The sequence below is a fragment of the Rhincodon typus genome, chromosome 3 (assembly GCF_021869965.1).
Source record: "Rhincodon typus isolate 14 chromosome 3, sRhiTyp1.1, whole genome shotgun sequence".
Classification (NCBI taxonomy): Eukaryota; Metazoa; Chordata; class Chondrichthyes; order Orectolobiformes; family Rhincodontidae; genus Rhincodon; species Rhincodon typus.
In genome coordinates, this window is record NC_063334.1 from 8,000,282 (window position 1) to 8,024,221 (window position 23,940).

General features: G+C 38.4%; 1 protein-coding gene across 4 annotated transcripts in view; it reads right to left on the reverse strand.

Moving 5' to 3' along the window:
* The window catches only part of ythdc1 (YTH domain containing 1), a 47,656-nt gene that overhangs the window by 15,795 nt on the left and 7,921 nt on the right, over positions 1-23,940 (reverse strand). For 2 of the 4 annotated variants that reach the window (XM_020514626.2, XM_020514627.2), the window contains exons 2-11: positions 23,003-23,104; positions 21,750-22,099; positions 15,143-15,590; positions 13,100-13,198; positions 12,962-13,015; positions 10,155-10,249; positions 8,097-8,205; positions 6,092-6,209; positions 3,017-3,101; positions 2,760-2,926 (exon numbers count right to left, since the gene is read on the reverse strand). In XM_020514626.2, the coding sequence (XP_020370215.2) occupies positions 2,760-2,926; positions 3,017-3,101; positions 6,092-6,209; positions 8,097-8,205; positions 10,155-10,249; positions 12,962-13,015; positions 13,100-13,198; positions 15,143-15,590; positions 21,750-22,099; positions 23,003-23,104 (1,627 nt within the window). The remainder of the gene's footprint in view (positions 1-2,759; positions 2,927-3,016; positions 3,102-6,091; positions 6,210-8,096; positions 8,206-10,154; positions 10,250-12,961; positions 13,016-13,099; positions 13,199-15,142; positions 15,591-21,749; positions 22,100-23,002; positions 23,105-23,940) is intronic. The other 2 variants (XM_020514632.2, XM_020514631.2) reach the window with 1 other exon arrangement.

Genomic DNA, 23,940 nt, shown 5'->3' on the forward strand with positions numbered 1-23,940 from the left:
CACTGATGAAACAGTTCATCAGCTTGATCAGTCGGATGTGTATTGAGAGCACATTACATGTCTTGCAAACAATGCATTAAACCAGCAAGCTTAAAATACCTTTAACTTCTCATTTTTAAAGAGTGCAGAACAGTTACTGGTACTTTCTAAAGATTGGATTTTCAGATCTCAAAAAATCAAGAAAATTACAACCAAACATTTGAGTGCATAAAGGTAATCAGCTGCATTTCATGATAGCTCTGTTTTATGTATGTCATGGCAACGGAAAGCTTTTAAAAAAATTCAGGAAGTCGCAATGCAAAAATACACATTACCACATGAATATGAAAGGGGTGCACATTTTGTTCATTCTCAAATGGTTCCAGTTGATTAATAGACATTTCAAACATTACAGTTTAAAATACATCTGTCCAAACAATTTTATCCCCACAAAGAGGAAGATGTAATGAGACCCTGTTTCAAATTGGAGCACAACCTTTTTAAACTCAGTTTAATAAAAACAAAATCAAAAGCTTAACTTTCCCTATTCTCTTTCTGCTAAACAGGACATGTGCAGTCAGTTTTAAAATTCACATTTGTATGATAAAATGTGGAAATTTAATAAATAATGGTTTAAAAAAACCATTAACATTGAATTTTATCCTTCATAAATGGGATTCATTCAAGTGTGCACTTTAAAGTCACATTGAATTCCTACTGTCTCCATGGGGATAAAACATGAAAAACACAAAACCCTTAAATAAAATGCCTTAATAGCCCAAAGTCAACAGGAAGAGTGATGTCAATTACGTTCATACTAAATGACTTTTCTCCAGCTTTCTGTTGCATATGTTTTTATATATAAAACAAAAAAAAGAAGCATTAAAAAGCTGTCACAGTGAGAAAAATTCATTAATTCTACATCAATTCTCACTATTGAATTGAAATGCAAGAAAGGATATCCTGGATAGCAAAGCCACATTCTACATCAACCAAAACTTGCATTAAAGCTTCAAAATAATCCAAGCATAACTAATGAATTTGACATTTAATGCCAATTAACTATATAAATAGAGTAGAAGTTTTAGAATTATGCATGCATTAGTAATAAGGGAACAGCTGATTAAACCAGCATCCAAACAGGTTACCTCGGTTTGAGTAAGCATAGAGTGAAATATTTTGGAAGATAAAAACTGATCCATATTAACGCATGTGAAGAAATAATGAATTTTTCTCATCATATCATCAAAATGAAACAAGGGCAATAACAGCAAGTTCATATAAAAAATGCTGGTTAAAGGAGGAACATACCGCTTCTTGTAGTTGATTTTTGACCACGCAACGAAGGTTTTAATTTGACAGTAAAGTTCATAAAGCAGTCCCAACTAATGACTTATGATGTGAGCCACAAACATAAAAGGAGGGCCTGGCAGGCTGAGTAGAGGTGCTGTGGTAGCAATGCTATTGCAGTCCAGTGCAAAAAAAATAAATTCCATTCACCAAAGACCTTTAAAATAGCACAGTGAACCCCTTGGTTCATAACTTCAAAAGACAGCTGGCCGCACAGTCCATAATAGCCACAAAGAGAGGGGCACTGCCAGGTATCCTCCTACCTAATCGACAGTCCGCTACATCAATGAAATGGGCCATTGTTGAATTATTTTCTACCTACCACAGGTGCTTTTCATAAAAGGAAACATTTGTCAAAGGTTGCATTCCCAGCAAACTAAATCAATCCATAGTCCTTTGACAGTGTGAAGGGTATTGAAAGGTTTAAATCTGTTGTTTGATAGATGGCTACTGGCAAAAGCACTAAGCAGAGTGGTTACATCAGTTCTTTGAAATTCTCCGCTTTTTTCACCGCGTTAACACCCCTGTTCTCCCCCCAGGATTAGGAGGGAAACTGTATACTGTTCATAAGCATTGCTCAATGAGGTAGCTTCAAACTGTAAAAGTCCAGAGGCACTGTGGACATCTAGGAAGACTGCACACTGACTCAGCAACATCCACACACTGGTTTGTTGCCGGGTCTCCAAGGCCATCGATTTTCCCTTTTTAAAAAAAACCTAATCACGTGGATGCTTTCAGAAGCTCAGCAGCTTGATGGAAATGTATTCATGTGACTAATACTTTTTTAAAAGAATACTTTCAATACGTGTATGGATCACGGTGACCAGGGTGTTTCACCAAGTGAAAGAGTCCCACATTTAATGCTCTTCTTGACAAAGATAATATAACTTAACCCAAAATGAGATGTCATCTTCTGCAAAATTAATACTGATCCTTTTAAAGTCCCAGAGCACATTATTATCCACAGGAATACACCTGAAAGAAAAGGCTTTCACAAGATTATAAATGCAAAAAAATTAGAAATATAAATTTATACTCCACCTACCACAAAATTTAATTAGTTCTATACAATACCTCAACTCCCTCTACCCCAGTATACGTACAGGATGTATCACTCTGTACTCATGCATTGGAAACAGTAATATGATCACCCCACTTCTTTATTACAGTTCATTCTGGACATTTATGCTTTAACCATGTATGGCTCCACTCTTTTACTCTTGAAGACGAAAAGCCACTGCGAAAGCACCCACAGCTGTCAAGGGTAGACTGTGCAATCCTCACTGAAGCCACAGACTAGTCCATGCAGCTTGGCATGAGGATTCTAAAGTGATCTTCTGTATCGCTGGTACCATGAATGGTGACTCTTAGTGCTCCATCATGTTATTCCAACACAAGTGCCTACTATCAGTCCAAAGAACGTTTCTAACCTTCCCACTTCCCGGACAGGATCACGCCGAGAAGGCCGCCCCCTTGATCGTGGCTGAGAATGCACTCTTCTCTTGTGCCGCATTTTATGAATGAACTGATATAAGTCAATGCTTTCATCCGGTGGAAACAGAAGACAAAGTTGTGTGCCACATTCAGGTTCAATTTCCTAAAAAAGACAGCCCCAATGAGAGAGTTTTAAAAAAAAGGAAGCAATTTCAAAGTCTGCAATAAATCTGAAACAGTACGTTCTACTTACCTGTCCATCCCTTCCAATTTTAACTGGCTTGTTTTCATTCCACAGATTTACAAGATGCCCTGTTTTTGTGAATGGCAATTCACGCCTGGAAAGGAATACCTTTCCATTAGTAAGCATTCCAGGCTCTCTTTCAAACAGATCAAAGCATACAAGTCTGACATTCATGCAACTTTTAATTCATAACTGCATTAATCCTTTAAATAGTATTTCACTCTTTGATCTCCTCAAATCATTAAGAGAGACAAGTTACTTACTAATTCTGTGCTAATTCATATCCACATTTGGACACAAGACCGAAAGACGCAGAAGCACAAGCAGACCATTTAGCCTATCAAGTCTCAAGTTGATGATCTTTCCCATTTAAAATCTGGTTAAATCCTCCGGTTTACCACTAATCTTTACCATATTACATTTTTTTTTTGTTCAATCTGATAAGATCCTTAAATTCCCTTGTTAACCACAGTTAGTTTACCCCCTTCCTAGAATTATTCACAGCATCACAGAATCCCTACAGTGTGGAAACAGGCCCTTCGGCCCAACAAGTCCACACAGAACCTCAGTGCATCCCATCCAGACCCATCCCCCTATAACCCACCTAAGCTACACATCCCTGAACACTACAGGCAATTTAGCATAGCCAATCCACACTTTTTAAAAATCAGTTTATATTTCAGGTCTGGCGACCCTTCCTCAGAACCTGCATTAGAATCATTTATCTATTTAAAATGCATTTTAAGACGAAATCTTGGTTTCTAGTCATGAACTATTTTAAAATTATCTTCCATTTTCAACAACTGCTTCATCCTTCCCGAGTCCACTCCAGCCAATTCTGTCTGCATTCTTTTGTAACTATCCTTATTTAGGTTTGGTACATGGAGGGAAGCTCTTACGAGGAAAGGTTGAGCGCGCTAGGGCTTTTCTCTTTAGAATGACGAAGGATGACAGGTGACTTGTTAGAGGTGTACAAAATGATCAGAGGCATAGATAGAGTGGACAACCAGAGACTTTTTCCTAGGGTGGAGGTAGCTATTATGAGGGGGCATAGTCTTAAAGAATGTGGAGGTAGATATAGGGGAGACGTCAGAGGTAGGTTCTTTACTCAGAGTGTGGTTGGGGCATGGAATGCATTGCCGGAGAGGGTAGTGGAGTCGGCCTCATTAGGGGCATTTAAGCAGCTATTAGATAGGCATATGGATGATAGTATAAGGTAGGGGTTGAGGTCAGATAGACTTTAGGATTGGGGTAAAAGCTCGGCACAACATCGTGGACCGAAGGGCCTGTACTGTGCTGTACTGTTCTATGTTCTATAGTTGGCTCCAACTCAAATTTCTCAAGCTGAAACAAAATGCCAAATTCTACACAAAGAGCGTAGGACATTTGGTGCAATTAGGAATATAAAACATTACTGAACATATGTTTAGGAGGCAAACTATTGAGGTGTGTTCAAGCTCCTATTCAAAGAGCAATGACTCTCCTAGTACTCTGGCAAAGGCAGTAAAGGGTAAAAGACAATATCACACAGGTCCAGATTTCCCATTGGCTAGACAGCGTAGATGAGGTAAATATTGGGAACTTGCAGAATCTTTATCATGCTCACTTCGATGGAACTGCCCAGGAAATTGAATTTTCAGGTGGACAATTCCATTATGCCTAAACTCAGGAAGGAAAAGATAAGCTTATTAAATCAGTTTACCCCTCGAATAACTATCAAACTGGCCCCATACTTGCGTCTCATGCACCCAGCTACACATCCCACGGGCCAAATACAATCCTCTACAACTGCTGCTGAGCCCAACACAACAGTGCCTTTTTCCATTACCCATCTGGCATCCTACCCTCCGCCCAGCACCGTAACATCACATTTAGCTTATGCTTCTACGGTTTTGCAGTCAAAATGGCTGTCGGCAATTTTAAATTTCTGAATTTAACAGTTCACCGCTGTGAAAGGGGGCATGGTTTGCAATACACTGTTAATCCTGCAGTACAAAATAAGTGTCAAAATAGAGGTATGCCTCTGCATATCTGAGGGAGCCCTGAGTGGAATCTTCTTACAGAAATGCAGAGGTCCCTTGTTTTGTTTTAAAAAAGGGGCTGGAGTGGCAACCTGCATGAGATTGCTACACCTTGGAAAGTCTGGTCCACAGCCAGAAAGTGGTGCTGAAATAACTCTTCTTTTAGTTCAGAACTTAAACATTCCAGTGTTTTCATGGATGGTCTGTAACATCATATCAAACATAACCTCTGTTTCAGCACTGGCAATTACAGCTGTTTACCCAAGTTTTGGAATTCCCTCTACCTCCATTTGCTCCTTGACCAAGTTCTTGGTCTTTTGACCTGATACCTCCAAAGCAGCTCAATGTCACAATTGACTGTTAGTAATACCTTTGCAAGGTAAAAGCATTAAACAAATTCATGTTGCTGTTGTATTAAGATTAAAAGTATATTTGACAAGTACCACAGGCAACAAGTCAACTAAACCAACAGAATTCTGAACCATAAAAGCAAAAGATCACAGTAGTTAGGTGACAATGGCCCAGATTGGTCAATGGCCACACAGTAAATTCCGCACCGTAGATGGAATCGGCACATCAGGACTGCGAAAAGCTAGAGGATTAAAAATTTAGTTCAACTCATGGATAACCATGAACTGACCTCCACAACATACCATTCTAACCCCAACTACACACAACTTCCATGGAAGCCAACAATTCCTCTTCGCGGCAGTAACTCCTCCCCAACAACACACCTCAACTCCAACCCTGCAATGACATCCTGCAAGTTCCTACACCACAGCCCGATCCACACACATGCTCTGCTTGGGCCCTACACCCCCTCTCCAACATCCCTTTCTTCGCCCATGCTGGTCATGTAACTATGAAAATGGTGCCCCTTAAAATTTCCTTTCTTCACCCACAAAGCAACCACTTGTAATCAAGAACACGCAAGCAGGCATTCCATATATTGAAAATTGCTGCTTAAAACACACTATCATTCCATTGGCACGATGCACCTCAAATATCTGCATTTGAAAAGTGTTTTTTTAAATTTGTTGTAGCTTTTAACTGTAGACAATACCTGCAAATCCAGTCGATTTTGAAAACACCACCTAACATTTTTGCATTCATTCCTGCGGGCAGTACCCAGTGAATTGGAGATCCTCCATGGTGCGATTCTGATGAGAGTCTGGCAAATCCTGGAAATAATTGATTTGTTTAAAAAACCAGCTACACAAAATTAACTTGCCCTGTTCACCTAAATGTGTGTATGCTGGTGCTATGCATAATTTATTATACTCTTAGGCATGATTTTTGATTCAATATTTTACAGTAAGGTCAGCCACCAGAAAATATGTGGTCTATCAAGAAAGGACTGGTTCTATATCCCAAGCTACTTCTATGAAGTTTGCTGTAGTTGAATACCTGCAGGCACAAATGTTAAGTGACCAGTGTTCATTGAAGAGTGTGTGGACGCGCATGTGCATGCGTGCTGGTGGGGGAAAAGAAGGAAGGAGATACGGGGGCGAGGGAGACACGGAGGGGGAATGAATGAATTTGTTTTATCTTTCTTCACCTTACTATCAACAAACTGCTCCCAATCCCAGATACCACATGTAGTAAAAGTCAACAATATTGCCATCATGAACACAACTGTCAAATTGTGAATCAGTGGAATGATGATTGGTGTCCAGCAAGCAAAGAACACAATCTGTTTGATTCTGGCTTTACACCAGATGCACACATTTCTCAACCTGATAAATACATCACCGAGACCAAATTTCATCAGTCATCCTGTGTATCATTGTTGTGCTGTCAGATGGGAATTACAAATAGTGCCTCACTGGGCTTGAAAATTTTATTTAGGCTTGTAGTGATCCTGAGCCTAAATTAACACAAACAAGAATTCATGGAATAAGTGTATAAATAAAATCTTAGAGACCAAGTTTCAATTTAACTAACATGATGTACAGGTTGTCAACATATTTAATGGGATAAAACACGGGTGCAGGACTTCTTGCCAAAAAAGTCTTCCTTTTACGAATACCCAAAGTTCCAGGATTCATTACAGACTTAGCAGCTCAAAACTGGACATATGGTATGTTCCTTCTTCCAGACTGTTAATGTACGATGTGAATAGTTGTGGACCCAACAACTGACACTCTGAACACGCCTAGTCACCAGATGCCATCTGAAAATCACCACTTTATCCTACTCTCTGCCAGTCAGCCAACCCTCTATCCATGCAACTACCTTGTTCCTCACACCATGGGTTCTTATTTAACAGCCTCCTGTGTAGTACCTTGTCAAAGGCCTTTGAAAATCCAAATAAATACAACTACTGGCTCTCCTTTGTCCATTTGCTTGTCAGCTCCTCAAAAAAATTCTAACAGATTTGTCAGACACTACCTCCCCTTGACGAAGCTGTGCTGACGTGGCCCTATTCTACCAAGCACTTCCAAGTCCTCAGCAATCCCATCCTTAACGAGGAACTGTAAAATCTTACCAACGATCAAGGTCAGGTCAACCAACCTATAGTTTGCAATCTTCTGCCTCCCTTTTTTAAAATGGTGTGCTACATCAGCCATTTTCCAGTCTGTGAGCCTCCCTGACTCCAGCCATTCCCGAAAGATCATCAGCAATGCCTCTACAATCTCCTTTGGAATTCTGGGGTTTAGTCCATCCGGTCTGGGTGATTTATCTACCTTCAGACTTTTAAGCTTACCAAGCACACCATGCTGACTTGAAAACGTAATCATTGCAGGGTCAAAGCCTGGAATTCCTAACATCAAGGGTAGAAAACACACCTTACAAGGTTTGATTGCTGAAGCATACTCTCGCCATTGAACTTCAATGTTTAGCTAAAAGGGGGACATTGTTCAAAAAGTTTTGTAGTGATGCAATAATTAACACTGACAAGCTATTTTTGAAACAGAATGAAATCAGAATCAATGAATTAGCGATAAATGCTGGCCTTGCAGCAGTGCTCAAATGTTTTGGATGAACTAGAAAATTGTTTTCCCACAAAAGGAACTAATCAAGAAAACAAATACGTAGTATTCAATTTCTCAATATAATTTTCTTACCCTGAAACTTTCCACTTTCTCGAACAGAGAATATCAGTATAACGCTCCGAGCATCTCGGAATGCGGTGTTCAGCTTCTTTTCATTTACTGGCAGTGTTGACCATACACCCTAATAAAAGAGGGGGCGTAAAAGTACACCTTAAAGTTAATAATTGTCCAATAGCTGCGTGGTCAACATCAAGTTGAACAGCAAATATCTGAACTAATAAACCAGGATTGCTGGGAAAAAACTCAGCAGCATTGGCAACTCTAAAGGTGCTACAGTTTCATGATATGACCCTGCATCATGTCAGGTTGTGATTTCTGCTGTGCATTTCTTTCTCTCAAATATTGAAAGACCTGCTCATTATTTCCAGCATTTTCTATTTACATTTCAGACTTTTCAGCATCAGCAGTATTTTGTTCTGAAATGTAATTCAATGAACGTTTAGATTTATTTCAAAGTTGACAGCAAGAGAGTTAACTCTGTGGGCACAACATTTGGCAACTATTCCAATAGCATAACAGGAAAATGATTGGCCAAAACAATTCCTGTAATGTGTCCCCATTCCCTGATTCCTGCAAACATGGACAATTAAAAATTTCAGATAATCCCCCAAAATCAAGTCTCAATATTTCCGAGGGCTATACCATTTTGCAACCAGTTTTCAGTTTAGTCATTGGTAGAATATCAGCAGTATAAAGTCAACTAAAAAAAAGGTGATAATTGTTTAAAAATTGGAAATGAAGTAAATTACCTTTCACACTCCTGTCTTGTTTTATATTTTATCGAAGCTATCAGTAAGCACTTGATAATACCTACTTCAAAGGTTTTTCATGTGAAACATAAGGATACCATTAATACTAATAATCCTATACTTCCATTATTTTGTCACAGTTCTTTAATTATTTTGAAAAACCTTATTTGGTTCCCATTAAGAAAACAAGTATTTTGCTGTTAGTGTCAATTACTCAGTTTTCAATCAGCACACTATCTTGTCAAAATGCTTATCAAGTGATGAGAACTCAGTTAACTGAACAAACACACAAACTTTAAATGAAGTGACCCTCTATTTTGTATGTTATATTTAATGCACAGGAGCAAGATCAAAAGAAACGGCAGACAAAAAGAAAAAAAACAATAGTTCAAATCTCAAAATCCAGAAACTGAAACAGTCACTGCAACTGATGGTTGCAATGACAGAAGCTTGAGAACAGCTTTATGTTCGAATGTGGAACTTCTGGTTTGCCAGAATTAAATATCTGCAACAGGTACACAAATTAGTGGGCCAAGGGTAGACAGTAGGGGAGAACGAATACAGAACTCTAATCCTGGAATGAAAACGGAGCAACATTCACTCTCATATTACAAACCAAGCCAACATCAGATGATCAAGCTATATCAGCTGCAGCACAAGGTCCTACTGCGACAAATTCATGTCGCAAAGTGTTAATGTTAACCAAACTGAGGGACCATGGTTAGAACAGATGGGATCACGTAACTAGTTTCTGCACTAATTTTATGCAATGTCTCATGTCAATTGCCTTATACAAAGCTCGCACTTTATGGTTGGCTCAGAACAGCACCCACACTATTGTTCTCATCTATAATGTGGCACATTTAGATTTAACTTGCAGAAAAGGCAGCTTTCAATTTTGCAAGATGAGCCACTTGAAGGGATCAGACCACTTCTTTCAGTTTTGCCTTTCAAGCCAAATTCATTCATGGTAATGCTGGTATCATAACAGGAACAAAACCAGAGATAACTGCCATCTCTCAACCTGGCCTGAAGCTAATGAGGTGCAAGATCCAAATTAAAAATGACTGCTCAAACGTTACAGCAATGACCATCAAATATCAGTGACTGGGTAGAACACTATAGAGACAACTTGATTCTTAAAAACATTCAAATTGAGAATGCAAAAAAATCAGAAAGTGTTAGATAGCTTACGCGCCAAACTTATTAACTTCACAATTTGGAGGCAAACACATCCAACTTTAAAACACTAAGTTTCACTGTATGCTGTGCAAAGTACAGTTGGATTTATTTCAGTAATATCTAGTACACAAAACAATACCTTAGCTTTTGCCAGGGATACATTCTCATGGTTATTGCTTTTTATGAGGAAAAATCGTGCATCTCGAAGAATATACTTCAGTTTACTAGTTTGATCTGTAAAAATGCAAATATAAAATTACTCTACTTGACTGCAAATAGCACAGTTAACAACTGCAGACTGATTGTACTTGATGACTTCTGTTCAGAGACGTTGACTTTGTACCAGGATACAAATAACGCTTATGTTAATGTCCAACATTGAAAAGCACTTCAGTGAAAGAACCGCCAGGATTATTTGATGAGAAATGTCAGAGGTGCAGTACAACAGATCAACACAGTTCTTTTGCTGCTGTAAATGATCAATTTGAATAAATCCTTAATCTCAGCTGTAAATGTTCAAAATGAAATAAAATCAGACTTGCTGAAATTCCAACACAGCCAAAGCAAACAATTCAGAACTACAAACAACTGACAGCCACCATAAATTAAGGATAAAAAGAAGAAAAGTTGGAACTATTCACTATTACTCATTGGAAGGGCCAAAATCAGCAGAATGGAGCAATCTCCTTCTGGGTTGTAAGTTTGTGAATCACTTCCTAGGCTTGATAAACCCACTCAACTGGAAAGTAGACATTCACTACTGCAAAATAAAATAAAGGGACAGAACACTGCTACAACTTAGAGGTTGCCTCCCTACACTACCCACTACTCGAGAAGGTTTATCGTTAATAGGGAATACTCCCCAAGTATGAAATGGGTTGACTTATACAGTCAAGGTATACAGCGATTATTATTTGGTTATACACTAAGTAACATGATGAAAGAATTAACAAATATTTATGATCAGGCCCCATTTATTTAACATAAAAGTAATGCACACGTGGACTAAAGGTGCATTTTAAACTTTAAAAGCATTATCAAACCTCAATCTGTGATCTCATCCTTACCATATTTCTAATGGACAATAACACCAGTCATCATTTGCTACCTGTTGCATAACTGATATTGCCAAGAGCAGTCTTTCCTTTGAAATGCAATAAAAGTGGCAACTTTACTGGGTCAATTGTGTTGAAATCTTAATTTTTAAAAATGGGGTTTGAAATTGAAGCCAAATTGTACTAAGGGGGTAAATTATTTGCAGTCACAAGCTCGTTAGGAGAAACAGACTGGATCCGATAGCATTAAAACCTGCTTCCAAAGTTCCACACCATTAGTATTGACTACAGCAACTGCCAATTACAAAATAATATGCAGAATCGTTAGCCATTTTCAGAAAGGTTATTTAAGTGTTGCTTTGCAATTTTTCTTGTTGCCAGCCTTCTCCCACTCCTGATGCAGCCAACAAGTGTTCGCAATGTACCAGGGCAAGTTTATGTACCAATAGCCTTAAACAAAAACCAACCTGATTTTCAAAAAAAAAAGTGCAATTTCACTGCCACAGTCAAGCCTAAAGAAATGTAAGCAAACATCAATATAAAAATTCTTAAATGTCAATGTCAGCCACATTTGTGAAATATGAGTTAACTTACGAAATGTAATACCACTTAATATAAAAGCATTTACAACTCTTCAAAAGAAAACTAAGTTGTCATGTTAATTAAAAGGACTGAAAACAAGTTTTCTTTAAACTAGCCATCATTTTAATGAAAAACAGTGGTACATAAGAGTGATAGTTCAATTTGGAAACAGCCAACTTGGTAAAATGCTGTGAAATCAAAAGCTGTGGATGCAAGACAACGTGGCAACCAATTGAGGAAACAACCATCAGCAGGGTGGGACATTGCTATGAAAGCCACTGTTAATCTCACCAAGTAAGTACATCAATTATGGCAATTCAATAAAATAATCAATAAAAGCAAGACAAAAGCATTTTGTCAAAACCAGTTAATTTTAGTTTTGCAGCCCTATCCTCTTCCAAGAATGGGCAAAAATAGCATTATTGATTAAAAAAAACAGTATTTTTAGTTAGAACAGTCTATTGTTAGCAAGAGAAACAGGACGAGATTTAAAGCATAAGAAAGGTTAATTACAATTTTAGAAATTTTTTTCTGGATTTAAGAGCACAGGAGTTACTCCAAAGCCTTTAAACTATAACCCAAAGTTGCAATGCTACACAATTTCTCAAACCCCTAATTCAAAACTCATTCATTTGCTGATAGATAAATAATGTTTCTTGAGAACTCAGGCTCATGACACACTAACACTGCCCAAGCAATTCAAGAGGCAGTTTTATAATCATGTTGAAGAATCTACGATTTATGCAGAAGGGAGCAGAGAGGATACATGGAATTCATAGTAGAGTAAAAATGCCAAAGTTTGGATAGCAACCACCTCAAAGAAATCACCTGTGCAATACATGCACTGGCAAGCTGCCATGAGAAAAGTGTAATTACAGCAGGGTTAACAACAGTGTCGTTAGAATATTAGCCCAAGATGCTCATTCTTAATGATACTCCACAGAATAAGGAGCAATTAAACTCATCTAAACTATAAGAAAGGATTTCTGGACTTGCACTGAGAATTAGCATTGTCCTTACTGATGTTGTACATTGAATGCTGTCCATCAGAAGTGACAGAAAGCAGCCTATCAAATTTAGCAATGTTTCCTTTCACTATTAAACTGCTAGTTTACAGTAGAGGTTTGTAAATTACGACGCACTGCAACTTCAATAAATTATAAAAATATGCAATACTTTAGACCTGAGTGCATAAAAGCCATAGATGGCGAGCATGACACTTATCCTAACAAGCTACTTTTCAATCTGTTCAACAGCACATTGATAGCGTGCTGCCTTTTGCTAACCTCTAAGCTAGTCGTTTCCATACCTTTACGAACTGCACGCACAGATGATGACAGCTTCTCATGTTTCTTCTCTGATCCTGCATTACAGTACACAAAACCCATTAGGCCCTTGCTGTTTAAGCTCCATACACAACAAGTTCCAAATGAAACACAAAACATACCTGCATATGAATCGGATGCTGAGCTTTCACTCCTATCAAACACAATTGGAGAAATGTCTCTAGATCGCTTTTTCTTCTCCTTTTTATCTGTCTCATCATCTGAAGAAAAGTTAATTTGTAACAATTCTATTTAATGAGTCTAAGAATCACAGACTGCAGTATGATGACGGGGGTTGAAAATTACGCTAAATTTGGTATAAGCCTGATGAAAATTACAGATCAGTAAAATTTTATAAACTGAACCATACTGTTGCAGTGTCCAGTATCTGCAGCTAGTCGCATACTCAGCACACTAGCTGCTTTAGGGATTTGAAAATATGGGTCATATTTGCATAATTAAAGCCAATTTGAAACAAAAAATCCAAGCTAAGATTAAACAATTTATAAATCCTTGTTTTGCCATAAAATTTTGTGTTTCAATTGAACTGTTCAGTTAACAAAACAAAAGTTGTTGCTATCAATACACTGCTCCCATTGGTGGAGTACCAGTATTATATTAACAATGATGCAGCTGAGAAACCATACAGTGATGTAGAATAGGGAAGGTACACGTACATATATGGAATGTTTTGGTTACTTGCCTCAGATGCAGTATTTTAGGTCTTCAGAACATACAGCACTTATCAAACGGGGAAAAATCATGTCACGTCTCCAAAGCTAACTTAAAAACACAAGATCTGGGAAAGTGTTTAGGCTAGTCTTTCACCTCCAGTACTGGGTTCAAATTTAGCCTAGAATTAATATTTGAATGACTCCTAGTCTGTAAAGGATAGTTTGCATAGCCTAATCCAGTTCCAAGGAGGCACATACTCACAACACACTTTGACACTAGTCAGAAGGCCACAGAATGATAAATTTAGGTGAGAAGTGCAAATGTCACGAAGCAAGTGCTTTGCTGAAGCTTTAGTTAAAAGCACATTATTGGGGCAGTGGAGGAATGTTACTTTGCACCTGCCCAACAAAAAAGTGTCCTGTCAGAGTGAGGAAAGGGTGTTCTGATCTGTGAAAAAATTGATGATGCAAAGCTAGTCAATACAGAAACAGGAATACCTGAACCTGAGATTCTAGAATTCTCAAAAGCACAGCAGACAATTTAATTGACGAGGGAACAGCAGAAGAACCAGGAAAAGAACGCGAGAACCAGGAAACAAAGACATGCAAAGCCAAGATGGTTGATGTTATTAGAAATTTCCTCTTTAATAGTTTAAGCACAGGAGCTTCAGGAAGTTCAGTTTAATTACTGCTTACTGAAAGCTAAAGCTAACAAGAATTCCACACAGAACTTTGTGGAAAAACTTAGGCAAAATTACACACTAGAACAGTTTTAATTTAATTTCACATTAGAGTTTCCTGTTTTATCATAATCTGTAGGTTATATCCAGTGGTTGCAATTAAGTTGCTTCATTTGTATCTCTGTCCATCAGTCCAGTCTCAACAGCCAAACTGTCCACCATATTAATGAGTATAGTGGCCAATCTCATATTTCCAATTTTCAACCCCCTCAAATCATTATATATTAGGTTGACATATATTCCCAATCTCCCACAAACAAAAAAGGGACCATTTTCCAAAGTATATTATATTCTAATTTTAATTAATCCCACTGGCAGAACGTTTCAAAATTCTAAGTTAGGTGAACACAACTGGAGATATTAGCTAAATGAAATACACAGACTAGGACACAAGTAGATGCATCTACTCAGACTGCTGCCATCTTTAGAAGTAGGTATAACCTCATTTCTCCCTCACTAGAATCCATTTCCATGTTGTGCCTATCCATAAGATAAGAACTGGTACATTCACAGACAGATCTGGAAATAACTGATCTTAAAAAAATCCAAATCAGTATGTTTAACTGCAGATTTCCAAACAGATGCAATTCCTATACTGCAGTGATTTCCATGTTAGCTTTCTAAACTAAGATGTTCTAACTTTTCAAACAGAAACTGAAAACACTCATCCTACAGCAATAAATATAACCAAAATGAATGGATTTTACACCAAGTTAAACGGCGAATTTCAATTTATAGCCTTGTAACATACCTGATGCATCAGAACCAGATCTGGTGACAGATTCTCCATCAGTAAACGAGACAGACTCAGATTCAGAGTCACTTGCTTCACTACGTGTGTCGTAATCCTGCTCATGACCTTCTTCCTTGCTTTCTCTTGGATCTCGTTCTCTGAAATCATCTTGTTCAGATATATCTTGCTCATATTCTTCCTCCTCTGCTTCTTCTTCCTCTTCCTCCTCCTCCTCTTCCTGCTCCTCTTCCTCCTCCTCCTCTTCCTCCCCTTCCTTCTCTTCCTCAGCATCATCTTCATCAGGTATCATGGTGTCTACTGCCTCATCTTGATTTTCTTGCTCTTCAGATGAAGTATTGCCTTCAGTTTCAACATCCACTTCAGACTGGTAATCAGACTGAACTTCTTCTTTAGACGAATGGCTTGTTCTACGCACTTTCATACTCTCGAGATTACGTAAAGCCGCCTGCATTAAAAGCAGATGGTTGATTAAACAGTTTGAGAAAAATAAATATAATCGCTCCAAGAAATACAGTTTATTAAAATGGTTTCCAGTGTTTTCATTTTTAAAAAAAAACTCATCCGATTCAAACTATAACAAAAATGAATGCTCTACAATTGGCAAAATTGACTCGAAGTCATTAACAGGCCAATGTTGAGCATATCATTACACCCCAGCCATTAACCCCAAGTGCCTCAAAAATTGTATTACTATTTTCTTTCATTTTACATTGAATTATGCAATCCAAGCCAATAAACTTTAATACACGTAGTCCCCAGAGTCCATCGCAAAGTAATTTGTATGCATGTCGGAACAATACAAGAGAATATAAAGGAGCCATTCGTAAGTACAGGAAATGTTTATGTCGGGTCTTGAAAATTACACCCCGTACGAGATAGCGTTTGCATGTACAAGCCTTCACTAAGTTGGACATTCAGAAATCGGGGACCTCCTGTACACATTAAAAGATCATAAATACATACAACATTCCCCAAAACCTGACAAAAGACATCAACTTTACCCATAAACCAAACAATCATTCGGGAAGAACACTTGTTAAAAAGAGAGACATATTGCTGAAGCTTTGACTTGCATTTAGTGGAAGAAACACAGGAATACCAAATTTCAGATTTCCACAACAATTTATATTACAGGAGAAAGGGGTTGCTGATGGGCCGAGATTTTGCTATGCAACACAGGTATCTCAAAAAAGGCACAGGACTTGAACACAGCCTTTTTGCTTGCAGAGACAGTACAAATGCACGTCACTCCTGTCGGGGGAGTCCAGCGGCCTCGGACAATCCTCTAGGGAAGTAAGATTCAAATCCCACCACGTCAGCTGGAGGACTTGAATTTAATGAACTACTTAATCTGGAGTTGCTTACAGTAGCCAGGGAAGTATCAACTGTCACAAAACCAATTGGGTTCACTTTACAAAAGGAATCTGCCATCCTAACCCAATCCACACATTATGGTCAATTCTTGCCTTATCTCTGAAATGGCAGCGCTAAAGCACTAAGATGGGTAGTAAACATAGGCCTTGCAAGTAACAATCAAAACTTATACAATAGAAATACCACAAACTAGTAGGGCTGTTTGATACAACCATCGAGACAAACATGCATTGCACAGGTCCCGAGTTTCAGACATGAAATCACTCAATTATGTCAAAATATCTTTCTGGATCAACAGCAGCATCCTATTATTGGAAAATGAAACTCAAGATGCCACTGTCTAGTAGCAGCAAGAAACAGCTAACACCTTACCAGGGCAACTCAATCATAGAGCTGTAAAGCATGGAAACAGACCCTTCGGTCCAATTTGTCCATACCAATCAGGTACCCTAAAGTAATCTCGTCCTATGTGCCGCATTTGGCCCATATCCCTCTAAACCCTTCCTACTCTCGTTCCCATCACGATGCCTTTCAAATGTTGTAATTGTACCAGCCTCCACCACTTCATCCAGCAGCTCATTCCATGGATGCACCACGCATCCTAGGCATAAACTCATCCAGATATCTTTTAAAATGTTGTAACTGCACCATTACAACACAGTTGGTTCCACATTCACAGCACGTTCTGCATGCAAGTCACCCCTCAAGTCCTTTTTAAATCTTTCCCCTCTCACCTTAAACCTATACAGTCTAGTTTTGGACTCCCCCACTCCAGGGAAAAGACCTTGGCGGCCACCCCTCAGCCTCCAACACACCGAGGAAAATAGCCCAGATTTATTCAGCCTCTCCCTATACCTCCAACCCTGCAACATCCTTGTACATCTTTGCTGAACCTTCTCAAGTGTCACAACATCCTTCCAATAGCAGAGGCCAGGACTGAACACAGTATTCTAAAAACCGGCCTAACCAATATCCTGTACTGCCGCAACACGATTTCCCAACTGATGTACTCAATGCACTGACCAATAAAGGAAAGCATACCAAACACCTCCTTCACTATCCTATCTACCTGCAACTCCACTTTCAAGGAATTATGAATCTGCACCCCAAGTTCTCTTCGCTCAGCAACACTCCCCAGGATCTTACCATTAAGTGTGTAAGTCCTGCCTTGATTGGCCTTTCCAAAATGCAGCACCTCACATTTATCTAAATTAAACTATCTGCCACTCAACAGTCCATTAACCCTTCTGATCACGGTCACATTGTACTTTGTGGCAACCTTTTTCACTGTCCATTACACTTCCAATTTTGGTGTCATCTGCAAACTTACTAACCAAACCTATGTTCACATCCAAATCATTTATACAAATGACAAAAAGCAGTAGACGCGGCACCGACTGAGCCACACTGTTGATCACAAGGGCCCAAGTCTGAAAAGCAACCCTCCACCACACCCTCTGTCTTCTACCTTTGAGCCAGTTCTATATCCAAATGGCTAATTCTTCCTGTATTCCATGTGACCTAATCTCGTGAAACAGTCTACCATGAGGAACCCTGTTGAATGCCTTGCTGAAGTCTATACAGATCACATCCACAATCTGCCTTCATCAATCCCTTTTGTTACTTTTGTATCAAGTTAGTGAGACACGATTTCCTATGCTCAAAGCCATGTTGACTATCCAATCAGTCCTTACCTTTCCAAATACCCGTAAATCCGGTCCCTCAGGATCCCTTTCAACAACTTACCCACCACTGATGTCAGGCTCACTGGTCTATAGTTCATTGGCATTTCTTTACCACCTTTCTTAAATACTGACAACATGTTAGTCAGCCTCTAGTCTTCCTGCACCCCACCTGTGGCTATCTATGATACAAATAACTCAGCAAGGGATCCAGCAATCACTTTCGAAGCTTCCTACAGCATATACCTGATCAGGTCCTGGAGATTTATCCACCTTTATGGATTTCATGACGTTCAGCACCACCACCTCTGTAACATGAACATTTTTCAAGACGTCGCTATTTGTTTCCAAGTTCTCTATCTTCCATATCCTTCTCCACAGTAAACACTGATGAGGAATATCCGTTTAGTATCTCTCCCATCTCCTGCGGTTCCACACATTATCAGCAAGGCCTTCTTTTTAAGGGGCCCCAGTTACTTGTTCGTCCTTAATAGGTATAGAAAGTACTTTTGAGTTGCCAAAGTGGTAGAGTTTAGCCCATTTGAGAGTCTAGCCAAACAATGAACTGATTGGGATAGCCACTGTCTTGGAAGATAGTTTCAAAGCACCGTTATTGCTCTGATATTGTAAAGAGAGCAAACTGCTAGGATCCTAATGGAGATCATTCAGACTTTAGGAAATCCTTCCACTTGACAGCAAACTAAAATACTAGAGTTTTTAAATGCTGTAAATATGCATATGGTAGTGGGCGAGGGCTCATTCTATCAAAAAACACTGCATCCAGAGGGGGCTCGAAGGGGATGCTTTTGTAAGTCCAAAAATACCGCTGCTTACTTCATTATTGTGCAATTTGCATAGGAATCACAATACTGGTACAATGCCAGGTACATAGGTAAAACACACCAAAGATTGGTTGATTGAATCAAACACGTTCCCCCTGGCTGCTCACAAAAGGCAGAGTACACTGTACTCTACAAGCTGGCTCTCAGAAAATACAAAAAAGTTAGATGGGATTCCATGATTAGACAACACAAATAATTCAGACTACCTTAACATCTACCTTAACCAATTTAAGATGATTAAACCAGCTCGAAATGTGCCTCATTTATGCTTACTACAATCAACGCATGCAGGGACCAGTTTTCTGCAAACACAAAGTATCTTCAAAATTTAAAATTACCTGGAAGCAACGGGACACCTATGTATACTGATTACATTGTCAGTGGCAGCACCTCAGCCAGAGTCGGCTTACCATTTTGCACCTCTTTTCTCCTATAGTATAAATTGCAGTCAAAGTTCAAAATTTAGCATTCTCACATTTGTCTTGATGAGTGAAGATAAAGTTTCAGTAATATATGTGTTGCATTTTTATAAAGAAGGCAGATATACAATTAGACAAGTGCTAAGCATATAGGCAATGGTACAGATTTAATAAATTTATAACAAATTTACATTGAAAATTCTTAAAGCAATGTTTTCATCAAAACATTAAGATAACATCTAATGAACTGGAAAGAAATAAATGGAATCAGGCTTTGCATGGCAGTCAAAAAATAGCTGGAATGATGCTTCGAACAATGATTTCAATACACAAAAGTGAGAGGGAAAAAAATTACCCTACCCACAGCATGCGCTCCCTGCAATTATGCCCACATATTGCTATAAAATACATGCTGAGTCACCACACCCAACACCATGGGGGAATATAATTAAAACACATACTGGGTCTGAATCTGATGCATTCTTCAGTTCAAACTTATTTTCATCCTGTTAAGTTGAAGTGCAACCGTTAAGGATAATAGGACACTTACAACGGTATATCTCCTTAATGTCATTTAAGTATTGAGATAAAAAAGACATTTTCAAAAGCTACAACAAAAATTCACAAGTTGAAGTACTAAGTCTCCACACTTGTGTTCATTTTCTGAGCCAGAGAAATTGATTCAGTCACCTTCCAAGCAAGAGAAATTAGTTCAGAGTCAGCAACAATTATACCTTGAAAAAGGTTCCAAAATGTTAATACACTTTGTTAAGTGCGGCTACATTAACCTCTCAGGCGTCATAAATACAAGATGGTATTTTCAGAAAGCTAACAGCAAAGTAGCACAAACTGTTCAGTAATATTAGACTTTGTAAACTTTTAGGATTACTCACTTTCTTGCTACAAGTTATGAACTGATTCATACTTTCTGTTGTGTTCAGCAAAACCTCCCACACACGTCGAATTAAATCAGACCTTTGCAGTTATCTGTAGGCAATAAAAACCTTAGCGACAAAACATGTGCAGCATTTCCAGTTTCTACCTGTTTTGACAACTATTCTTCCAGGCCATGCATCATAATTGTGACATTGCAGTTTTCAACTCTCAATATGCACCATATGTTGCTGCCATCACTTTATAATATTAGCCTTTTCTAACAAAAATTTCAAAAAAAATTTTGCAACAAACTCAAAAACAATGAAAATGGATAACAGATTCACTAGCCGTATACCACAAATATTATGGCACTATAATGAACTGCAATATTCTGTCTCAATAAGTTCTTGTTTAACTCCAAAGCAAATATTGTATAGGTGTAGGTAAAATTGATCATTTAAAAAGCAGATATTGAAATATCTCATGTATAGCTCATTGAAACATAAAAAATAGGAGGCGGCTACTTGGTCATTCCAGTCTGTTCTACCATTCCTGAACACCCAACACCATACCCTGTTCCACTTTCTCCGCATATCATTTGATCCCTTTAGCCCTAAGAACCATATATAACTCCTCAATGTGTTAGATGGATCTATACTTCATTTCAGATAACACAGACAAAAACCTAATTTATTATGAAAGGACAAGGGAAAAAGCTGAGTAGTTTAAATTAAACCATTAAAAAAAACTAGAGAATTACACCGGAACACCTTCGTTTCTTCTGAGCCATCACTTTACTAAACAATTAATAGCTACTTGTCAATGATCACACTTCTGGAACAGTTTCCATTTCCCCCAATTTTTCAAATTCAAAACATGACCAATTTTTCTATCTTCTTTCAAGACATAATGTATTAGCAAAATTACTCCATCAATTTACCATAAAAACAATCTCAATCTGCTTGTTAGCCCGCTTTGTTCAAAACCCTTCTCATCCGGAGCTTTGACTCTGTTGATCTGTTTTGTTCCTCTGGTTCTTCTACATCTCCACCTGTAACTGGGTTGATCTCCAGCCTTCTGTAAACGCAAACAGATCTCCCTAATTACAAGTGTCCTCTGGAGCATATTATTCAGCAGATGTGTTACGGGAGCAAAAACAAATGTATCCATTCAGGATAATTGGTTGCAATGGGCTCATTATGTATAGAGATGGGACTTGATTATCATCGTACATACCCGATGACAACCATCTTGCTCTTACTTAACTGCTATACACCCGAGCTAGAGGCTTCCAACAGTGGGAAAATACGAAAACTCTTGGTAAAAGGCATTGATGGCTGGTCCTTCTCCCCAGAAAAAAATACGAAATAGTTAAATACAAATAATTTCAGACAATATAGCTTTGCCTTACCATGTTGTAAGTTTGTGTCTCATCTGGGATTGCTGATTTAATTTTTCTGTCCGACTCTCTTCTTCGACTCCCCATTTTCTCTGTTCGATCTTTCTGTGACTCTCTGGAACTTCCACCTTGGGTATGGTTCTTTCTGTCAGTGCTTGCCATTTTGCTTCGTTCGTATCGCTGATATTCATCCTTCTTAAAGGTGGATACATGTCTACCTTTTGAAATAGAAGCTTTAATGTTGTCTCCTGCAGACGGACAAGACGACCTTTTGCTAACTTGTCGCATTGAATGACTTGAAGATTTCTGTCTTTTTCCATCACCACTGTCAGCCCTCTCTTTTTCATTTTTTCTTTTTGATGCTGTTCAATAAAAATTAAAATCCTTTATGTCTCAAAAAATAATCAACAACACAACCAAAAGAAACAAATAGCTAAAAGGCATTGCAAAACTGAGCACTTAATAGATCCATCGTAAACACAATCATAATGTCTAAACAAAATTCAAATACGTGAATAAATAATGCACTGCCCTCACAATTTCTTTTCAGAAATGTATCGATTGTCTAAGTGCAACATGACTATTAGTTTCACCAGCTAAATCACATTAAAGAACTTTTAGAACATCTAATAAAGGCATGCTGCATTCAAAAGTAGAATTTTGTTGATAGATTAAAAAACACAGGGTGCTCACTGAATAAGTTGCAACAGGGCTGTAAGTTTGCCTACCATGTAGAAATGCAATGTAAATGCAATGGAATGAGATCTTACATGTTACACAATCCAAAAAAATGGTGAGGCACATAAAAATCTGCAAAGATTTTAATTTAAAGTCAATTTGTTACCTAAATTAAAGTTTTTATTTTGTTAATTAATAGTGAATCAGAAGATCTTGTACCTCCTTAACAATCAAGGCTATTATAAGCTGCATTTTAAGCAGCAAACCAAAAACATGTCAGGGAATCCCTGATTTACAAATATCTGATTTACAAACACTTGTAAATATGAATGTGATCCTATACAGGGGTGTAATTTTAAAGATCCGACATAAATGCATCCTATACTTACAAATGCTTAATTTATATTGTCCAGCATTGTATTCCAACTTGCAAACAGAGTAAAGAATGGAACTCAGGAACTGCCTGTACTTCCACGTGCTCGCAAACCAATTTCTCCCAGCCATTTCTCCCACAGTGCTTTGCAAAAGCCATGTGGGATCAAGCATAAAGCACAGTAAAAAAAAATTCAACATTAAGCCAAAGTTACCTTTCTTCTCACTAATGTCTTGTTCACTTTCGGGATTATAAAGCTCATCATCTTGGTCAGGAGCTTCTGTCAAGATATCATCCAAAACGTTGACTTCACCATCTAAAAAGAAAGAAATTGCTTAGCAAAACATGCATTTAGTGTTTCAGTATAACTTTTTAAGTACACAAAATTATGACTTAGTAAATGTCACAATGTGTTTCATAGAAACATTAAATGAAGTCAAATACGGAGGTACAAGAGCATATGATCAAAGATCTTTGCCAAGAGGTGTATTTGAAGAAGTTACTCAAAGCAGTGATGCAACAATTAAAAATGCTGATGTTTGCGAGACCAAGATTGGAGGAGCAGAGATACAATTCCAGTGGCTGTAATGGTTTAAACAGATAAAAGCAACATTCTTGGACCATTTGAAAACAAAGATGACAAAATAACCAGAATCAACGTAGCCATCAAGCACAGCGTGATGCATGAATGGAACTTGGTATAAGTTAGGACACCAACGATTTGCAAATTAGATTGATTAGTCACCTTTAGCCAAAGGATAAGGATTTCAACAGATGAGTTAAACACATTTGTGATATTACAATGGGAGATAGTAGGAACTGCAGATGCTGGAGAATCCGAGACAACAAGGTGCAGGGCTGGATGAACACAGCAGGCCAAGCAGCATCATAGGAGCAGAGAGGCTGACGTTTCGGGCCTAGACCCTTCATCAGAAAAGGGGGAGGGGAAGGGGGTTTTGAAATAAATAGGGAGAGAGTGGGAGGCGGATAGAAGAGGGATAGAGGAGAGGAAACAAACAGGTCGAAGAGGCGGGGATGGAGCCAGTAAAGGTGAGTGTAGGTAGGGAGTTAGGAAGGGGATAGGTCAGTCCAGGGAGGACGGACAGGTCAAGGGGGCGGGATGAGGTTGGTCGGTAGGAGATGGAGGTGCGG